At 42.5% G+C, this 21,333-nt stretch overlaps 1 protein-coding gene across 2 annotated transcripts in view; it reads right to left on the reverse strand.

Annotated features, from left to right (window-relative positions):
* Positions 1-42: 42 nt before the first annotated feature.
* Positions 43-21,333, reverse strand: part of DARS1 (aspartyl-tRNA synthetase 1) — a 102,694-nt gene continuing 81,403 nt past the window's right edge. For both annotated transcript variants that reach the window (XM_056533321.1, XM_056533320.1), the window contains exons 10-18: positions 15,379-15,490; positions 15,126-15,260; positions 10,249-10,396; positions 7,317-7,463; positions 4,859-4,901; positions 4,602-4,682; positions 2,620-2,731; positions 2,211-2,282; positions 43-319 (exon numbers count right to left, since the gene is read on the reverse strand). In XM_056533321.1, the coding sequence (XP_056389296.1) occupies positions 228-319; positions 2,211-2,282; positions 2,620-2,731; positions 4,602-4,682; positions 4,859-4,901; positions 7,317-7,463; positions 10,249-10,396; positions 15,126-15,260; positions 15,379-15,490 (942 nt within the window). In that variant the 3' untranslated portion in view covers positions 43-227. The remainder of the gene's footprint in view (positions 320-2,210; positions 2,283-2,619; positions 2,732-4,601; positions 4,683-4,858; positions 4,902-7,316; positions 7,464-10,248; positions 10,397-15,125; positions 15,261-15,378; positions 15,491-21,333) is intronic.

Consider the following 21,333-nt stretch of genomic DNA (forward strand, 5'->3'; position numbering starts at 1 on the left):
CCGGACAGCCGTTGGCTGTCCGGGCATGCTGGGAGTTGTAGTTTTGCAACAGCTGGAGGCACACTGGTTGGGAAACACTGATCTATAGAAAACCTAGTCCTAAACGGACCAAGAGGAGGAGGAGATCTATCAGGACTGGTGTCAGCCCGGTTTACGTACGACTTCCAAAGTGCAGAATAAGGTGGTGGCTAGCAGGTGATTCCAGGTCTGGAGGGGGTGGGAGCACATTATGGGGTCAGCCTCTTGGGGTCACGGGGGAACATGGAGGTCTGACGTACATTGTGCAGTCCTAGGAACAGCATGGTGACACGCTCCAGACCTAAAATAGACAAAAAACATGGAGTCAGGGGCGAGAAGAGCAAAAGATGGATATAATGTGTCATATACACTCACTGGTCACTTTATTAGGTACATCGCTGGATAACACAAATGGCTAATCAGCCAATCACGTGACAGCAACTCAATGTATTTAGGCAAGTAGACGTGGTCAAGACAACATGCTGAAGAAAAAAAATGGAGAATAAAGGGGATTTGGGCGACTTTGAATGTGACATGGTTGTTGGGGCCAGACAGTCGGTCTAAATATATCAGAAACTGTTGATCTACTGGGATTTTCACACACCCAACCATCTCTGGGATTTACAGAGAACGGTCCGAAAAAGAGAAAATATTCAGTAAGCGGCGGTTGTGTGGAGGAAAATGCATTATTTGTGTCAGGGGAGGATGGGCAGACTGGTTCGAGATGACAGAGGCAACAGAAACTTAAATAACCACTGGTTACAACTAAAGTCTGCAGAATAGAATCTTTGAGCGCACAACACGTCCAACCTTGAAGAGCAGATGGGCTACAGCAGCAGAAGACCACACCGGGGGCCACTCCTGTCTGCTAAGACCAGGAAACTGAGGCTACTATTAACACAGGTCACCAAAACTGGACAATGGAAGATGGAAGAACGTTGTCTGGTCTGATAAGTCTCCATTCCCGCTGCGACATTCAGATGATAGGGTCAGAATTTGGTGTAAACAGCATGAAAGCATTGATCGCTCCTGCCTTGTATCAGATTCAGATTTTCTAGGAACTTTGGGCCCCTTAGTACAAATTGATCCTGGTATAAACACCACAGCCTACCTGAGTATTGTTACTGACCATGTCCATCCCTTTATGACCAGAGTGGACCCATCATCTGATGATACTTCCAGTAGGATAATGCCCCATGTCACATGACCATCTCATACAGGACAATGAGGTCACATGACATCACCTCATACAGGACAATGAGGTCACATGACATCATCTCATACAGGTCAATGAGGTCACATGACTCTAATGGCCTCCACAGTCACCAGATCTCATCCAATAGATCACCGCTGGGATGTGGTGAAACCGGAGATTCTCATCATGGATCCGACAAATCTACAGCAACTGTGTGATGTCATCATGTCCATATGGAGGAACTGTGTGATGTCATCATGTCCATATGGAGGAGCTGTGTGATGTCATCATGTCCGTATGGAGGAACTGTGTGATGTCATCATGTCCATATGGAGGAGCTGTGTGATGTCATCATGTCCGTATGGAGGAACTGTGTGATGTCATCATGTCTATATGGAGGAACTGTGTCATGTCATCATGTCCATATGGAAGAACTGTGTGATGTCATCATGTCTATATGGAGGAACTGTGTGATGTCATCATGTCTATATGGAGGAACTGTGTGATGTCATCATGTCCATATGGAAGAACTGTGTGATGTCATCATGTCTATATGGAGGAACTGTGTCATGTCATCATGTCCATATGGAGGAACTGTGTGATGTCATCATGTCCATATGGAGGAACTGTGTGATGTCATCATGTCCATATGGAAGAACTGTGTGATGTCATCATGTCTATATGGAAGAACTGTGTGATGTCATCATGTTCATATGGAAGAACTGTGTGATGTCATCATGTCCATATGGAGGAACTGTGTGATGTCATCATGTCCATATGGAGGAACTGTGTGATGTCATCATGTCCATATGGAGGAACTGTGTGATGTCATCATGTCTGTATGGAGTCATCATGTCCATATGGAGCAAAATCTTCCATCTGGAATGTTTCCACAGCATCTTGTAGAAAGTATAAAGGGGTCCGACCCGGGACTAGCAGTGTACCTAATAATGTGGCCAGTGAGTGTAAGGCCTATAGATAAAATGACTTTTCATACCAATGCCACCGCCAGCGTGAGGAGGCGCTCCGTAGCGGAAGGAGTCGATGTACGCCTTGATTTTCTCCAAGTCTTATGCAAAAGAAAAGAAAAATAAACATATAAGCCTTCATAGTGTCTCTATTTTAAGCAGTGTATATACCTTTGAAACTATTGTATATTGCTCCAATGTACGAGAAATAGAAAAAAAGAATTGAAACAATTTAGAAAGTAGTTTTGATGAACAAGCTCCCCCCATTTAGTGTATACAGCTCCCACACGGTTACAGACGGGTCCTGAGTCGTGTTCCCTTCTGCCTCCTCTCCTGCTGACTGGAGGATCATGTACGTATTGCACATCTAATATTTCTAGTTCCTCCCCATATTATCACTGTATATACTGTGTATATGTATAATGCAGTATTTCTTACCTATCCCATGATGCTTTGCTCTCTCTGTCAGCAGATCAGCATCGTGCACTCTCTGAGCACCGGACAGGATCTCCTCACCCCTCATAAACATGTCGTAGGAGTTGGAATATTTCTGGGTAATACAATTTAAATAAAACACAAATGGAAAAGCAAATCTATCCGGCAGCATCAGACACAATGAAGCCTAAGACTGAGGCACACTGACACTGGGGGTCCTGGGACTGAGGCACACTGACACTGAGGGTCCTGGGACTGAGGCACACTGACACTGGGGGTCCTGGGACTGAGGCACACTGACACTGGGGGGTCCTGGGACTGAGGCACACTGACACTGAGGGTCCTGGGACTGAGGCACACTGACACTGAGGGTCCTGGGACTGAGGCACACTGACACTGGGGGTCCTGGGACTGAGGCACACTGACACTGGGGGTCCTGGGACTGAGGCACACTGACACTGGGGGTCCTGGGACTGAGGCACACTGACACTGGGGGTCCTGGGACTGAGGCACACTGACACTGGGGGGTCCTGGGACTGAGGCACACTGACACTGAGGGTCCTGGGACTGAGGCACACTGACACTGAGGGTCCTGGGACTGAGGCACACTGACACTGGGGGTCCTGGGACTGAGGCACACTGACACTGGGGGTCCTGGGACTGAGGCACACTGACACTGGGGGGTCCTGGGACTGAGGCACACTGACACTGAGGGTCCTGGGACTGAGGCACACTGACACTGGGGGTCCTGGGACTGAGGCACACTGACACTGGGGGTCCTGGGACTGAGGCACACTGACACTGAGGGTCCTGGGACTGAGGCACACTGACACTGAGGGTCCTGGGACTGAGGCACACTGACACTGAGGGTCCTGGGACTGAGGCACACTGACACTGGGGGTCCTGGGACTGAGGCACACTGACACTGGGGGTCCTGGGACTGAGGCACACTGACACTGGGGGGTCCTGGGACTGAGGCACACTGACACTGGGGGTCCTGGGACTGAGGCACACTGACACTGGGGGTCCTGGGACTGAGGCACACTGACACTGGGGGTCCTGGGACTGAGGCACACTGACACTGGGGGTCCTGGGACTGAGGCACACTGACACTGGGGGTCCTGGGACTGAGGCACACTGACACTGGGGGGTCCTGGGACTGAGGCACACTGACACTGGGGGTCCTGGGACTGAGGCACACTGACACTGGGGGTCCTGGGACTGAGGCACACTGACACTGGGGGTCCTGGGACTGAGGCACACTGACACTGGGGGTCCTGGGACTGAGGCACACTGACACTGGGGGTCCTGGGACTGAGGCACACTGACACTGGGGGTCCTGGGACTGAGGCACACTGACACTGGGGGTCCTGGGACTGAGGCACACTGACACTGGGGGTCCTGGGACTGAGGCACACTGACACTGGGGGTCCTGGGACTGAGGCACACTGACACTGAGGGTCCTGGGACTGAGGCACACTGACACTGAGGGTCCTGGGACTGAGGCACACTGACACTGAGGGTCCTGGGACTGAGGCACACTGACATTGGGGGTCCTAGGTCTGAGGCACACTGACACTGGGGGTCCTAGGTCTGAGGCACACTGACACTGGGGGTCCTAGGTCTGAGGCACACTGACACTGGGGGTCCTAGGTCTGAGGCACACTGACACTGGGGGTCCTAGGTCTGAGGCACACTGACACTGGGGGTCCTAGGTCTGAGGCACACTGACACTGGGGGTCCTAGGTCTGAGGCACACTGACACTGGGGGTCCTAGGTCTGAGGCACACTGACACTGGGGGTCCTAGGTCTGAGGCACACTGACACTGGGGGTCCTAGGTCTGAGGCACACTGACACTGGGGGTCCTAGGACTGAGGAATGACAACTCTGGGGGTCCTAGGACTGAGGATGATGACAATGGGGGTCCTAGGACTGGCCACACTGATTTATAGCTCAGCCCTGTTACCAGCTCTGTAATACTCACAGGGTCCTGAGGGTCCGGCATTGTGTAGAAGGGTCTCACAGCCAATGGGTATTTATCAAGGATATAGAAATCGGTGTCGTACTGAGAGATAAACAGAACACAACTTATGTAATCACTGACACTACGACGCACTGTTCACCTTACATTAGGTTGTGAGCCTAGGGGTGTCAGGATCACGTCACAAATTCACATAAAAGCATAAAGCAATAAAAAGATACAAATATAAAATACACAGATATGTTATTGTTCACACCTACCTTTTCTTTGACTAACCGTCCCAGAAGTTTCTCATTGGGGGTGCTGGGGGGGGGGGGGGGTAAACAGAATAAAAAAATTAGACATTTACTAGCAAACATTTTTTAGATTGTGCTGATTGTTCAAGGTTGCAGTATGGACACACCTATATAAGTGGTCTCCATACTGCAGACCTCCAGCTGTTACAAAACTACAACTCCCAGCATGCCAGGAAAGCCAACAGCTGTCTGGGCATGCTCGGAATTGTAGTTTTGCAACATCTGGAGGTCTGCAGTTTGGATACCACTGGATAGACCATCAATATCAGATCGGCAGGCATTTGGAGAGTCGGACCTATACCTAATATTGATTGGGGCACCCTATAATGAATGATCACAAAGCACTGGTTTGCCGCCTGCTTAAGACCTGATCACACATGACGTTTATTTAGCGGTATCACCACTGATCACTGCCACAATTTACCGTATATACTGGAGTATAAGCTGAGTTTTTCAGCACAATTTTTCGTGCTGAAAACGCCCCCCTCGGCTTATACTCACGTGAACTCTCCGCCTCTCGATCCCCTTCTCAGTGGTCTTCAACCTGCGGACCTTCAGATGTTGCAAAACTACAACTCCCAGCATGCCCGTTCATGCGCAACGTCCCTGTGCGTCGTCGTTAAAGCAACATCACTAGTCCGGGGCCGGGCCCGGAGAAGAGGTGAAAATGGACATCCCGGAACGACTAACCATCCCCACCGGACGGTCCCTGCAGCATAGATGGCCCGGACCAGCTCACCCTAACGTCCCGCCGAGGGGAGGTGAGTACAAAACAAAGGGGGGGGGGGGACTGGATGATGACGAAGGCTGCAGTGGTCTCAAACCTGTGGACCTCCAGAGGTTTCAAAACTACAATACCCAGCATGCCCAATGGCTGTCCGGGCATGCTGGGAGTTGTAGTTTTGCAACATCTGGAGGTCCGCAGGTTGAAGACCACTGATGAAGGTATTGACAGTCGGTGATGATGAAGGGGGGGGGGGGGGGTGATGACGAAGGCCGCAGTGGTCTTCAACCTGCGGACCTCCAGAGGTTTCAAAACTACAACTCCCAGGATGCCTGTCCGGGCATGCTGGGAGTTGTAGTTTTGAAACATCTGGAGGTCCGCAGGTTGAAGACCACTGATGAAGGGATTGACAGGTGGTGATGATGACAGGGGTCTGGATGATGACGGGGGTCTGGATGATTACATGGGGGGATGATGTATTTCCCACCCTAGGCTTATAGTCGAGTCAATAACTTTTTTTTTTTTTTTTTTCTGGGTTTCTGGGGTAAAATTAGGGGCCTCGGCTTATATTCGGGTCGGCTTATACTCGAGTATATACGGTAATCACTATTTGCAGTAAAAAATTTGCTACATTTTTACAGCAATTTTGGAAAACAGCTGTGGTACCAACAAATAAACGCCCCGAATAAATGCAGCCTTAAGGAGCAACTCGTGGCATTTTAAATAGTATGCAGCTTCAGAGGTACATATTCTTATTTAGGAGGTCTAGCTGGTATATGGAGAGTTAGGAGCAATGCTTCATGGGAAAAGAAACATGCAAATTAGCTCTCCTTCAGATATCAGTTTTCTTCCTTCTAGTGGAGAGCTAATTAACATTAAAGGGGCACTCCAGAGGAAATAAAAAGGTTTTCAAATCAACTGGAGCCAGAACGTTATACAGATTTGGAAATTACTTCTATTTAAAACTGTCCAGAGCAGGAAAAAGGTTTGCTACGGAGATTTGTTCCTGCTCTGGACAGTTCCTGACATGGACAGAGGTGTCAGCAGAGAGCACTGTGGTCAGACAGAAATTAAAAAAGAAAAAAACTTCCTGTAGAGCATACAGCAGCTGATAAGTACTGGAAGGATTAAGATTTTTTTAAACATATATAAATCACAAATCTGTCTAAATTTCTGGCACCAGTTGATCTGAAAATGTTTTTTCCCTTTGGATTAGCCCTTTTATTTGCATGCTAGAAATTCCAATTGAGCAGAACCTACCCCGTAATGCACATCCAGCTATAAAAAAAAAAAAAAAAAACTAAACATATCCCCATCCCACAGGATAGAGCAGTGGTCTCCAACCTGCGGACCTCCAGATGTTGCAAAACTACAACTCCCAGCATGCCCGGACAGCCAACGGCTGTCCGGGCATGCTGGGAGTTGCAGTTTTGCAACATCTGGAGGTCCGCAGGTTGGAGACCACTGGGATAGAGGATAGATGTCTGATCACGGAGAGCACTCAGGCCTCCACCTCCAGCCCGTTCAGCCAATGCCACATGCAGACACCAGACTACACCCACGTGCGGCGGTGGCGGCTGCATGGCTGTTAAATTATCGCCAGGTCGGCATGGCTGTGTCCTTGTGTGGCAGCTGCTGCATAACATCCCCACCTAAAATGTTCACACACCAATGCAAATACCAAGAAATAATATAGACCTGAGATCTTCTTCATCTCCCATCTCCACTCCAGCCTCACGTAACATGGCGACACCCTCCCTGTACTCCAGGTGTAGTGTGGGCTCCAGGAACTTGAACGGCTCGGAAGGAAACTGTTTGCTAACAGTCTGGATTTCGGTCTGAAACCTGTCAAACAAAATAGAAAATGAATAGAAAGAAAGCTGCAAGTCGGCCAAGTGTAAAGCACTACAGAGCCACCTGCAAATAACCAGTTCCAGCACTAGAGGGAGCTGTTGTTCTGCAGAATGAATATCACGGACGTCGCCTTATTTATCATCACCATTGCCGCGGCTCTTGTGAAGAAATAGCACAGTAAATGTATTTAAATTGGCAGAAAAGTACAGCTCCCTCAATGGCGGTAAGATTCCTGGAGTAATTACCCCTCTCTCTAAAAGTGTGATAAGCCTGTGAAGTGTCAGGATAATGCCGACCCATAAAAACTGTGGCCTGGTAATAGTCGCTCCCCTGTTGGGAAAGTCTGGGAGCTGGAGCTTTTGGAGCAATTTAGCGAAGCTATCCAAGGTCGCTAAACGCTTATGCACATGGAGTAACAGCGGCAGCGATTCTAAGGGTGGGTTCACACCATGATTTTTCTATACAGTTTTTGGATACTTTTTATTTTATTTTTTTAAATATCTGTATAGCAAACCGTGGCCATAGACTTTCCATTCAAAACCGTATACACCATAACGTATACGGTTGTCTCAGTTTTTCAAACCACACGGTTTTTGGTCCGGGTGAAAAACCGTATTAAATCGTATACGTTTTTTTTAACATGGGAGTCAATGGGAACCGTACAGACCTGTATGTGTGTACGGTTCCATCCAGTTTTCACCATACAGTTTTTGACTTTGCATAGTTTTTTTTCTTGGAATTTCAATCAAACAAGTAAAACTTTATAATGGAGTGATAAGTTAAAAACATATACTTTTTTTTCTTAAAAAAATGGATGCAACCGGACATCATTTTTCAACCACATACAGATAAACACTTTGTACACACATTTTGATACAGTTTAGTCAGGTTTTGAGGAATCCGTTTTTCTATCAAAAACCTGATAAAAAACTGTATTGCAAACACATGGTGTGAACCATACAGTTCCCCTATCAGGTTTTTGATTTAAAAAAAATGTATTCCTCAAAACCGGACTAAACTGTATCAAAACGTGTGCACAAATTTTAACCTGTATACGGTTGATGAAAAATTATGTCCGGTTGCATCAGTTTTTTAAAGAAAAAAACGTATAAGTTTTTAATTTTTTCACTTAATGAATAAAGTTTCACTTGTTTGATTGAAATTCCAAGAAAAAAAAAAACTGTGCAGAGTCAAAAACCGTATGGTGCAAACCGTATGGAACCGTACGCACATAAGGTTCTGTACAGTTCCCATCGACTCCCATGTAAAAAAAGAAAACATATACAGTTTAATACGGTTTTTCACTCGGACCAAAAACAGTGGTAGACTACGGTTTTGGGTACGGAAAAAAAACCTGACAAAACCGTACAAGACGCAAAAAGAATGCAACCGGATGCATCTTTTGGAATACGGTTTTCAATGGAGAGTCAATGCGTACGGTTTTCAATACGGTTCTGTACGGTTTTCACTTTGAAAACGTATATGGGAACTGTATTGCAAAAACGTGGTGTGAATGCACCCTAAGATATGTGACTAGAAATATCACCGGGGCCCCCATGACAACGCAGTTTCCAACCTGCTATATGGTGAGGAGACAATAGCAGCTTAGGGCTTGTTCACACTGCCGGCATACACACCGCTAAAGGGAGCTCTGCCGGTCAGTCAGCCCTTTGGCTGTTCAGTCATGCTGGGACTTGTGTTTTGGATGTGTTTCAAATGACCGCTCTAGGTTGATGTCCTGAGCCAAATTAGATTATACGTGCACGGAGAAAAAAACTCACACTGACACACACTGGGTCAAAATGGTTCTCTGATTTATTGTACAGCGTACACACAAGATATATCCTTCAGTAGGGCGTAGCACATTGTCTTAGCATTCTAACTGGTTAGCAGACTACTTTACGTAAGCATTGCATCACATTTTCTCTGTTCCAAAAGCATATGGTCACACAGGGCATAGTACAGGATACAACCGCTATCTCAGAAGAATGATCTTCATTTTGTATCTATTATCTGTAACAGTTGTAGCTTTGCAACAGCTGGAGCCACTGAAATACATGACAGCTATTTACCAAACCTGTCGAACTCCAACATGCCTGACCCTTCCTTTCCAGGACATCATCTGCCGGGGGCGGGGGGGGGTAATGTGTGCCTTCAGCTGTTGCAAAAGTACCACAGCTGAAATTTTGTGCTAAGTAATGTTATATCTTTGTATATATATATATAAGAACAAAAAATAAATAAATAAATAAATAAAAATGCAACCTTCAGTCACCACTAGGGGGAGCTCACTGTATATGGATTTCTACAGCTTCCATTGAATTCTATAATAAATCCATCTATACAAAGCTTCTCCTAGTGGTGCAATGAGGCCATCTATAGCCAACTTTACTATGTGTACATAACATGTTAGGTCCTAATTATTATTTTACTCTTTCTTTTGTATCATACACATTGAGGTTTCTCTACAATATGGGGATTTTTGTTAATTTCAATATCATTGGATGTTGTCAATTGTCTCCTTTAGACAGCTATATTTGCTAGGTAAGGTGGCGGCATAAATATAGAATATTGTTTCCCAACCAGGGTGCCTCCAGCTGTTGCAGAACTACAACTCCCAGCATGCCCAGACAGCCGAAGGCTGTCCGGGCATGCTGGGAGTTGTAGTTCTGTAACAGCTGGAGGCGCCCTGGTTGGGAAACACTGACCTATCAGAATCTATGCCATGATAAACTGCTGGATGTCGAACAAACTAAGTAATGAGAAATCCCATTACCTTCCTTGCAATCCCTTAAATATCTGAACCAGGGTGTCCGCAATCTCATCCACGACTTCATGGTAATGGTAGCTGAATGCCATCTCAATATCCAGGCCGACGAACTCCGTCAAGTGCCGGTGAGTGTTGGAATCCTCTGCGCGGAAAACTGTAAGGAGAGCAGATACATCGGCGGGAATTAATCACCATCGATTGACAAGGAATACAGGACCATGTATGTAGGAAACAAGCACATTTTGGTAAAAATAGTATAAATCAATGCTTTTCCAGTGGTTGTTGCTCAAGTCAAGGAAATTTGAAAAGAAGAATTTATTCTTAAAACAAAAATGTATTATTTTTATTTATAATGGTGCTTAAATAACATTATAGAAAAAAAAGGCACTGCAGTAACAATAGACATCCATTAGATGGCACCAAACTCCACTACGGGCCATTCAGTGCACACAACATGCAATCAGTAATACAATGGTTCTGCGAGGGACCACAATACCTCTCTGGTGGGTACTGCAGACTATATGACCAGTAGCTGCATGAGTGATAGCATCGTATAATAAAAAGATCTGCAACTTTCTATAATATAGTAGTTAAATTCTTGTATATAGGAAAAGTAATATACACTGCTCAAAAAAAGGGAACACTAAGATAACACATCCTAGATCTGAATGAATGAACTAATCGTATGAAATACTTTCGTCTTTACACAGTTGAATGCGCTGACAACAAAATCCCACAAAAATTATCAATGGAAATCAAATGTATCAACCCATGGAGGTCTGGATATGGAGTCACACTCAAAATCACAGTAGAAAACCACACAACAGGCTGATCCCACTTTATGTAATGTCCTTAATACAAGTCACAATGATGCTCAGTAGTGTGTGTGTCCTCCACGTGCCCGTATGACCTCCCTATATGCCTGGGCATGCTCCTGATGAGGTGGAGGATGGTCTCCTGAGGGATGTCCTCCCAGACCTGGACTAAAGCATCCGTCAACTCCTGGACAGTCTTTGGTGCAACATGGCGTTGGTGGATGGAGCGAGACATGATGTCCAGATGTGCTCAATCGGATTCAGGTCTGGGGAACGGTCGGCCAGTCCATAGCATCAATGCCTTCCTCTTGCAGGAACTGCTGACACACTCCAGCCACATGAGGTCTAGCATTGTCTTGCATTAGGAGGAACCCAGGTCACACCGCACAAGCATATGGTCTCACAAGGGGTCTGAGGATCTCATTTCGGTACCTAATGGCAGTCAGGATACCTCTGGCAAGCAAATGGAGGGCTGTGTGGCCTCCCAAAGAAATGCCACCCCACACCATTACTGACCCACCACAAAACCGATCATGCTGAAGGATGTTGCAGGCAGCAGAACGTTCTCCACGGCGTCTTCAGACTCTATCACGTCTGTCACACGTGCTCAGTGTGAACCTGCTTTCATCTGTGAAGAGCACAGGGCGCCAGTGGTGAATTTGCCAATCTTTGTGTTCTCTGGCAAATGCCAAACGTCCTGCACGGTGTTGGGCTGTAAGCACAACCCCCACCTGTGGATGTCGGGCCCTCATACCACCCTCATGGAGTCTGTTTCTGACCGTTTGAGTGGACACATACACATTTGTGGTCTGCTGGAGGTCATTTTGCAGGGCTCTGGCAGTGCTCCTCCTGCTCCTCAGTGCACAAAGGCGGTGGTAGCGGTCCTGCTGCTGGGTTGTTGCCCTCCTACGGCCTCCTCCACGTCTCCTGATGTACTGGCCTGTCTCCTGGTAGCGCCTCCATGCTTTGGACACTATGCTGACAGACACAGCAAACCTTCTTGCCACAGCTCGCATTGATGTGCCATCCTGGATGAGCTGCACTACCTGAACCACTTGTGTGGGTTGTAGACTCCGTCTCATGCTACCACTAGAGTGAAAGCACCGCCAGCATTAAAAACTGACTGAAACATCAGCCAGGAAGCATAGGAACTGAGAAGTGGTCTGTGGTCACCACCAGCAGAACCACTACTTTATTGGGGGTGTCTTCCTAATTGCCTATATTTTCCACCTGTTGTCTGTTCCATTTGCACAACAGCATGTGAAATTGATTGTCAATCAGTGTTCTTCCTGAGTAGACAGTGGGATTTCACAGAAGTGTCATTGACTTGGAGTTACATTGTGTTGTTTAAGTGTTCCCTTTATTTTTTTGAGCAGTGTAGTACGGTAGTTATATTCTTGTATATAGGAGCAGTATTATAGTAGTTATATTCTTGTATATAGGAGCAGTATTCTAGTAGTTATATTCTTGTATATAGGAGCAGTATTATAGTAGTTATATTCTTGTATATAGGGGCAGTATTATAGTAGTTATATTCTTGTATATAGGAGCAGTATTATAGTATTTATATTCTTGTATATAGGAGGCAGTATTCTAGTAGTTATATTCTTGTATATAGGAGCAGTATTATAGTAGTTATATTCTTGTATATAGGAGCAGTATTATAGTAGTTATATTCTTGTATATAGGAGCAGTATTCTGGTAGTTATATTCTTGTATATAGGAGCAGTATTATAGTATTTATATTCTTGTATATAGGAGGCAGTATTATAGTAGTTATATTCTTGTATATAGGAGCAGTATTCTAGTAGTTATATTCTTGTATATAGGAGCAGTATTATAGTAGTTATATTCTTGTATATAGGAGCAGTATTATAGTAGTTATATTCTTGTATATAGGAGCAGTATTATAGTAGTTATATTCTTGTATATAGGAGCAGTATTATAGTAGTTATATTCTTGTATATAGGAGCAGTATTATAGTATTTATATTCTTGTATATAGGAGGCAGTATTATAGTAGTTATATTCTTGTATATAGGAGCAGTATTATAGTAGTTATATTCTTGTATATAGGAGGCAGTATTATAATAGTTATATTCTTGTATATAGGAGCAGTATTATAGTAGTTATATTCTTGTATATAGGAGCAGTATTATAGTAGTTATATTCTTGTATATAGGAGCAGTATTATAGTAGTTATATTCTTGTATATAGGAGCAGTATTATAGTAGTTATATTCTTGTATATGGGAGCAGAATTATAGTAGTTATATTCTTGTATATAGGAGCAGTATGATAGTAGTTATATTCTTGTATATAGGAGGCAGTATTATAGTAGTTATATTCTTGTATATAGGAGCAGTATTATAGTAGATATATTCTTGTATATAGGAGGCAGTATTATAGTAGTTATATTCTTGTATATAGGAGCAATATTAGAGTAGTTATATTTTTGTATATAGGAGCAGTATTATAGTAATTATATTCTTGTATATAGGAGCAGTATTATAGTAGTTATATTCTTGTATATAGGAGCAATTTTATAGTAGTTATATTCTTGTATATAGGAGGCAGTATTATAGTAGTTATATTCTTGTATATAGGAGGCAGTATTATAGTAGTTATATTCTTGTATATAGGAGGCAGTATTATAGTAGTTATATTCTTGTATATAGGGGCAGTATTATAGTAGATATATTATTGTACATAGGAGCAGTATTATGGTAGTTATATTCTTGTATATAGGAGGCAGTATTATAGTAGTTATATTCTTGTACATAGGAGACAGTATTATAGTAGTTATATTCTTGTATATAGGAACAGTATTATAGTAGTTATATTCTTGTATATAGGAACAGTATTATAGTAGTTATATTCTTGTATATAGGAGCAGTATTATAGTAGTTATATTCTTGTATATAGGAGGCAGTATTATAATAGTTATATTCTTGTATATAGGAGCAGTATTATAGTAGTTATATTCTTGTATATAGGAGCAGTATTATAGTAGTTATATTCTTGTATATAGGAGCAGTATTATAGTAGTTATATTCTTGTATATAGGAGCAGTATTATAGTAGTTATATTCTTGTATATGGGAGCAGAATTATAGTAGTTATATTCTTGTATATAGGAGCAGTATGATAGTAGTTATATTCTTGTATATAGGAGGCAGTATTATAGTAGTTATATTCTTGTATATAGGAGCAGTATTATAGTAGATATATTCTTGTATATAGGAGGCAGTATTATAGTAGTTATATTCTTGTATATAGGAGCAATATTAGAGTAGTTATATTCTTGTATATAGGAGCAGTATTATAGTAATTATATTCTTGTATATAGGAGCAGTATTATAGTAGTTATATTCTTGTATATAGGAGCAATTTTATAGTAGTTATATTCTTGTATATAGGAGGCAGTATTATAGTAGTTATATTCTTGTATATAGGAGGCAGTATTATAGTAGTTATATTCTTGTATATAGGAGGCAGTATTATAGTAGTTATATTCTTGTATATAGGGGCAGTATTATAGTAGATATATTATTGTACATAGGAGCAGTATTATGGTAGTTATATTCTTGTATATAGGAGGCAGTATTATAGTAGTTATATTCTTGTACATAGGAGACAGTATTATAGTAGTTATATTCTTGTATATAGGAACAGTATTATAGTAGTTATATTCTTGTATATAGGAACAGTATTATAGTAGTTATATTCTTGTATATAGGAGCAGTATTATAGTAGTTATATTTTTGTATATAGGAGCAGTATTATAGTAGTTATATTCTTGTATATAGGAGCAGTATTATAGTAGTTATATTCTTGTATATATGAGCAGTATTATAGTAGTTATATTCTTGTATATAGGAGGCAGTATTATAGTAGTTATATTCTTGTATATAGGAGGCAGTGTTATAGTAGTTATATTCTTGTATATAGGAGCAGTATTATAGTAGTTATATTCTTGTATATAGGAGGCAGTGTTATAGTAGTTATATTCTTGTATCTAGGGGCAGTATTATGTATTTAATTATGCACACTTGTTGACTCATTTCATACCTGGCCCGATGCAAAACACCTTCTCAAAATCAGCACAGATGCACATTTGCTTGTAGAGCTGTGGAGACTGGGCTAGGTAGGCACTAGTTTTAAAGTAGGACACGGTGAACACGTTGGCTCCTCCTTCACTGGCCGCTGGTAGAAGAACATAAATAATCATTAGTCATAAAACTTCTGTAAATACTTTGCTGTCTGTACATAAGATCAGCTGTTTGACTAATACTATCACATAGAAGGCATCAGTATGGCAAACCTGAGATAATTTTGGGAGTCTGAATCTCGACAAATCCTTTGTTGCTCAGGGTCTCCCGGAAGAGCTGACAAACACCGGACTGGAGGGTGAAGACTGCCTGACTCGTGGACGTCTGCAAGATAATACACAAGGGTGTAAGACCCACCTGAGAAGACCATGATCACAGAAAAGGGGTAAACAATTCTTTTTTTAAATCAACTGGTGCCAGAAAGTTAAACAGATTTGTAAATCACTTCTATTTAAAAATCTTAATCTTTCCAGTACATATCAGCTGCTGTATACTACAGAGGAAGTTGTGTAGTTCTTTCCAGTCTGACCACAGTGCTTTTTGCTGACACCTCTGTCCATGTCAGGAACTGTCCAGAGCAGGAGAGGTTTGCTATGGGGATTTACTCCTACTCTGGACAGTTCCTGACATGGACAGATGTGTCAGCAGAGAGCACTGTGGTCAGACTGGAAAGAACTACACAAGTTTCCTCTGGAGCATACAGCTGTTGATAAGTACTGCAAGGATTACGTAATGTAATGTAGTGTAAGTAATTTACAAATCTGTTTAACTTTCTGGCACCAGCTGATTTAAAAAATGTTTTTTCCACCGGAGTACCCCTGAGTACTGTATTAAAATCAACAAAGGCAAATGATATAAAAAATCTCAACCTTCAGTCACCACTAGAGGGAGCTCTCTGTATATGGATTTCTACAGCTAGCATAGAACTCCATAATAAATCAATTTTTAATACACGTCTCCTAGAAGCCTTTGGCTGTCCAGGCTTACTGGGGGTTGTAGTTTTTTGCAACAGCTGGAGACACACTGGTCTAATGTGTATGGGGCCTCTAGACCTGATGACATCCGGGGAAAGAAAGGTTAAAGATGTTGGATTCTGACAGGTTTGATCATGTCATGTCAGTGTTTTCCAACCACGGCGCCTCCAGCTGAAGGCTGTCCGGGCATGCTGGGAGTTGTAGTTTTGCAACAGCTGGAGGCGCCCTGGTAGTAAAATACTGTGCTAACACGGACCTTACATATTCTGTATACAGTGTAAAGTTGTCAATAGATGGCCTCATTGCACTAGAAGAAGCTTAGTATAGTTGGATGCTCTTATGGAGTTCAGTGGAAGCTGTAGAGATCCATATGCAGTGAGCTCCCCCTAGTGGTGACTGAAGGTAAATTTTTTTTATTATTTAACTCTTTTCCTTTCTTATATATACAAAGGTATAATAATACTTAGCACAACATTCAGTTCCTAGGGTGATACAACATAAGTATTGTGCTTTGTTTACTAGTCTTTGGTAACCTTACTACATTGCATACAAGACAAACCCCCATAGTGGGATGACTGTCACTGATGCTGGGGGCAGATAAACCGACCACACGATCAGAGATAACGTTTTACAAAGCTCGCTGCCGGGTTGTCACAAAACCTTTGCCTTCTACTCTGTTTCACTTTTTTTTCCTACCTACGTCACAGAAGTGACACACTTCCCTATTTCTCTGTACTGAGGTTTAGCAGACGGTTAGCAGTTTGTTGTTTACTTGGCGATACACGTTGTTCTATCTCAGAAAAACAAGTGATGTCGGCGTCTGATTGAAGATCAGAGGAGAGGGTTCAAAAAACAGCAAGAGGAGGAAGGATCAAAAACACCATAACTCCACTGGAAACATTTTTATCTTTCCAGTACTTATCAGCTGCTGTATACTACAGAGGAAGTTCTTTTCTTTTTGAATTTCCTTTCTGTCTGACCACAGTGTTCTCTGCTGACACCACTGTCCATTTTAGGAACTGTCCAGAGTAGGAGAGGTTTGCTATGGAGATTTGCTCCTGCTCTGGACAGTTCCTGACATGGACAGAGGTGTCAGCAGAGAGCACTGTGGTCAGACAGAAATTCAAAAAGAAAATAACTTCCTCTGTAGTATACAGCAGCAGATAAGTAGTGGAAGGATTAACATTTTTTTTAAATAGAAGTAATTTACAAATCTGGTTAACTTTCTGGCACCAGTAGATTTAAAAAACAAAAAAAATTGTTTTCCAGTAGAGTACCGTATATGCCGGCGTATAAGACGACCCCCAACTTTTACAGTTAAAATATAGAGTTTGGGATATACTCGCCGTATAAGACTACCCCTTCTACCTCAATGTACAGTACCTTGTAGTTCCCCCCCACATCAGGTAGGCAGCATGTTCCCCCACATTAGGTTGCAGTTCCCCCATATTAGTAGACAGCTCCTCCACATTAGGTCAGCAGTTCCCCCACAATAGTAGGCAGCTCCCCCAAATTAGGTCAGCAGTTCCCCCACATTAGGTCGACAGTTCCCCCACATTAGTAGGCAGCTTCCCCCACATTAGGTCGGGAGTTACCCCACATTAGTAGGCAGCTCCCCTACATGAGTAGACAGTCTCTCCCCCCCCCCCCCCCCCTCACAGACATACAGCCTCCAGCCATATACAATGTATGGCTGGAGGCTGTATGTCTGTACTGCCCCCACAGTGTTCTGAGTACCGCTCCCCCGGCCCATGGTCACCATCTACTGCTATGGACCATAGAAGCAGTCCCGGGCCTGTAGGAGCGGTGACCGGATCACTGAAGAAGATGACGCGCCGCCGGTCACTCACCAGGCCCCGGACGGCATGCGTCCTCCTGCGTCTCTATGGTCGCAGGAGGACGTCACTGACGTCCCGTGCGTACAACCATAGAGGCAGAGAAGCGGAGGAGGACCGAAGGAGGATGCGCCGGTCGGGGAATGGTGAGTGACCGGCAGACATCCCTATGTCCCGAATAGATCTTTCGGGACACAGGGATGTCCGGCATAGTTAAAGCTATGATTATTTGCTCCCGTGATACTAAAAACCAGGGTGCCTCCAGCTGTTGTGTAACTACAACTACCAGCATGCCCGGACCAGCAAAGGCAGTCCGGGCATGCTGGGAGTTGTAGTTTCACAACAGCTGGAGACACCCTGGTTTTTAGTATCAGTAATTAGTTTTCATCTTCTCTGGCCAGCCCCCGCCCACGGGAGCCGGCCCGGGCAGATAGTCGTAAGTTTTCCTATCCCGGACCCTAATACCCGGCGTATAAGACGACCCACGACTTTTCTGAAAAAAAGTCGGGGTTAAAAAGTCGTCTTATACGCCGGAATATACGGTACCCCTTTAAGTCATGTACGGGTTAATCAAGCGTTAGTGTGTGTCAATATTACTATGTACTTCTCCATGAAGCCTAATTCATATACACTTGCTATATTTTCCATGCTTGTGTTAGGTTTTTCATATTTTAACCCCAACTAAATAATAGCCGTATAGAATTCACCAGATTGCTGCTATTTATATAAACATCTCACCACATTCACCAGGTAGCTCTTCTGGTTACCCTTTCTGGGTTGTGAAAGTTGAGGTAAGAGACTGTAGGAAGTCAAAGTCTGCTTGGTGACGTCTATTAGTCAGTTTCATGGTCTTGAAGGGTCATGAGGGTGGAAAAATGTTTTATATATAAATATATATATAAATATATATATATATATATATATATATATATATAGGGTTCTGCACAAAGGGGTTCTGCCAACATGCCCCATACTTCTCTACATAGTCAGGAGGCCACCAAATACATGAGATGGTTGGCCAGTGTTCCCAAAATCGGTGGATCCGGCCACTTCTCTCCCTCGTTGGGAGGCCACCATATACAGCAGATGGTTGGCTGGTGCCATCATTATTTGTAGGTTTAGCCACTTATCTCCCTTGTTGAGAGGCCCCCCATAATACAGTCGATGATTGGCTGGTGCCTCCAATATTGGTGGGTTCGGCCACTTCTCTCCTTTTTCAGGAGGACACAATAAACATTAGATGGTCAGTTTTGCCAAAATTGGTGGCTTTGGCCACCTCTCCCCCTCACTGGCCACCATCTAAATTCGGTGGGCTTGGCTACTTCTCTCCCTCATTGGGATGCCCCCATAAACATTAGATGGAAGGCCGGTGGCATCAATTTCGGTGGGTTCGGCCACTTCTCCTCTTCATCAGGAGGCCACAATAAACATGATGGTCAGCCAATGTCACCAAAATTGGTGGGTTTGGCCTCTTCTCTTTCTTATTAGCCACAATATAGATTAGATGATTGGCCAGTGCAGGGGGAAGGAGGCATATACTTAACTTTAACCCCTTTAACTCTGAATGTACTCCAGAAGTCCCTGATAACATGTACAGAAAGACTTTGCACATGTCAAAGACTCACATTTTATGTATTTTTAATGGGAAACGTGATTCAAGAAAACAACAAACACACACATTCTGATTTTTTACTCCTCTACTATATATATATATATATATATATATATATATATATATATATATATATATATTTTCTATCAAACGCGGCAATTGTACTGTAACCTCAGGAAGCACAGTGAGGCTCTCCTGTCGAGAATTATTCATGAATGTATAATAGGAATTTCCTGGAGAGGAGAAGATGCAGAAAGTGACTATAGGTGGGAACATCAGGCCGTAGTATGCATTTCTCTATGCTCCATAGATGAACCCAATGGCAATCCCTGCCACTCGTCAATACCACATTCCAACTATATCCGGCAAATATACATATATAATCAGATACACACTTCACTGTTTATTTTCTGAACAAAGCAAGGAAAAAATGTCTATAAACAAGAATTACAGCTATGTGAATAGGTGATTGTGGAGACAGATCCTACTATGTAGCCAACAAATAACCGGGAAAGAGAATCAATCTGTATGTTACATGTAAACAAGTCATCTTATTGTCATTTGTATAGCCCATACAACTGGAGACCTGAACAACTAAACTAAATAGATTCACTACACTACCATTAACTGCTATAATACTGTCACAAGGTACCATAATTTAATTACTAAAATACTGCCCTCTACAAATAAAAATCAAATAACTACTATAATACAGCCTTCTAAGTAAAAGATTATAACTACTATAATACTGTCCCCTATGTACAGGAATATAACTGCTATAATACTGCCCCCTATATACAAGAATATAACTACTATAATACTGCCTCCTATATACAAGAATATAACTACTATAATACTGCCTCCTATATACAAGAATATAACTACCATAATACTGCTCCTATATACAAGAATATAACTACTATAATACTGCTTCTATATACAAGAATATAACTACTATAATACTGCTCATATGTACAAGAATATAACTACTATACTACTGCCTCCTATATACAAGAATATAACTACTATAATACTGCTCCTATATACAAGAATATAACTACTATAATACTGCCTCCTATATACAAGAATATAACTACTATAATACTGCTTCTATATACAAGAATATAACTACTATAATACTGCTCATATGTACAAGAATATAACTACTATACTACTGCCTCCTATATACAAGAATATAACTACTATAATACTGCTCCCTATATACAAGAATATAACTATTATAATACTGCTCCTATATACAAGAATATAACTACTATAATACTGCTCCTATATACAAGAATATAACTACTATAATACTGCCTCCTATATACAAGAATATAACTACTATAATACTGCTCCTATATACAAGAATATAACTACTATAATACTGCTCCTATATACAAGAATATAACTACTATAATACTGCTCCTATATACAAGAATATAACTACTATAATACTGCTCCTATATACAAGAATATAACTACTATAATACTGCTCCTATATACAAGAATATAACTACTATAATACTGCTCCTATATACAAGAATATAACTACTATAATACTGCTCCTATATACAAGAATATAACTACTATAATACTGCTCCTATATACAAGAATATAACTACTATAATACTGCTCCTATATACAAGAATATAACTACTATAATGCTGCCTCCTATATATAAGAATATAACTCCTATAATATCTTATTGGATGTAAACTCATTCTTCATTGCCTCTATAGAAAC

The sequence above is a fragment of the Hyla sarda genome, chromosome 8 (genome assembly GCF_029499605.1).
Source record: "Hyla sarda isolate aHylSar1 chromosome 8, aHylSar1.hap1, whole genome shotgun sequence".
In the NCBI taxonomy this organism is placed as follows: Eukaryota; Metazoa; Chordata; class Amphibia; order Anura; family Hylidae; genus Hyla; species Hyla sarda.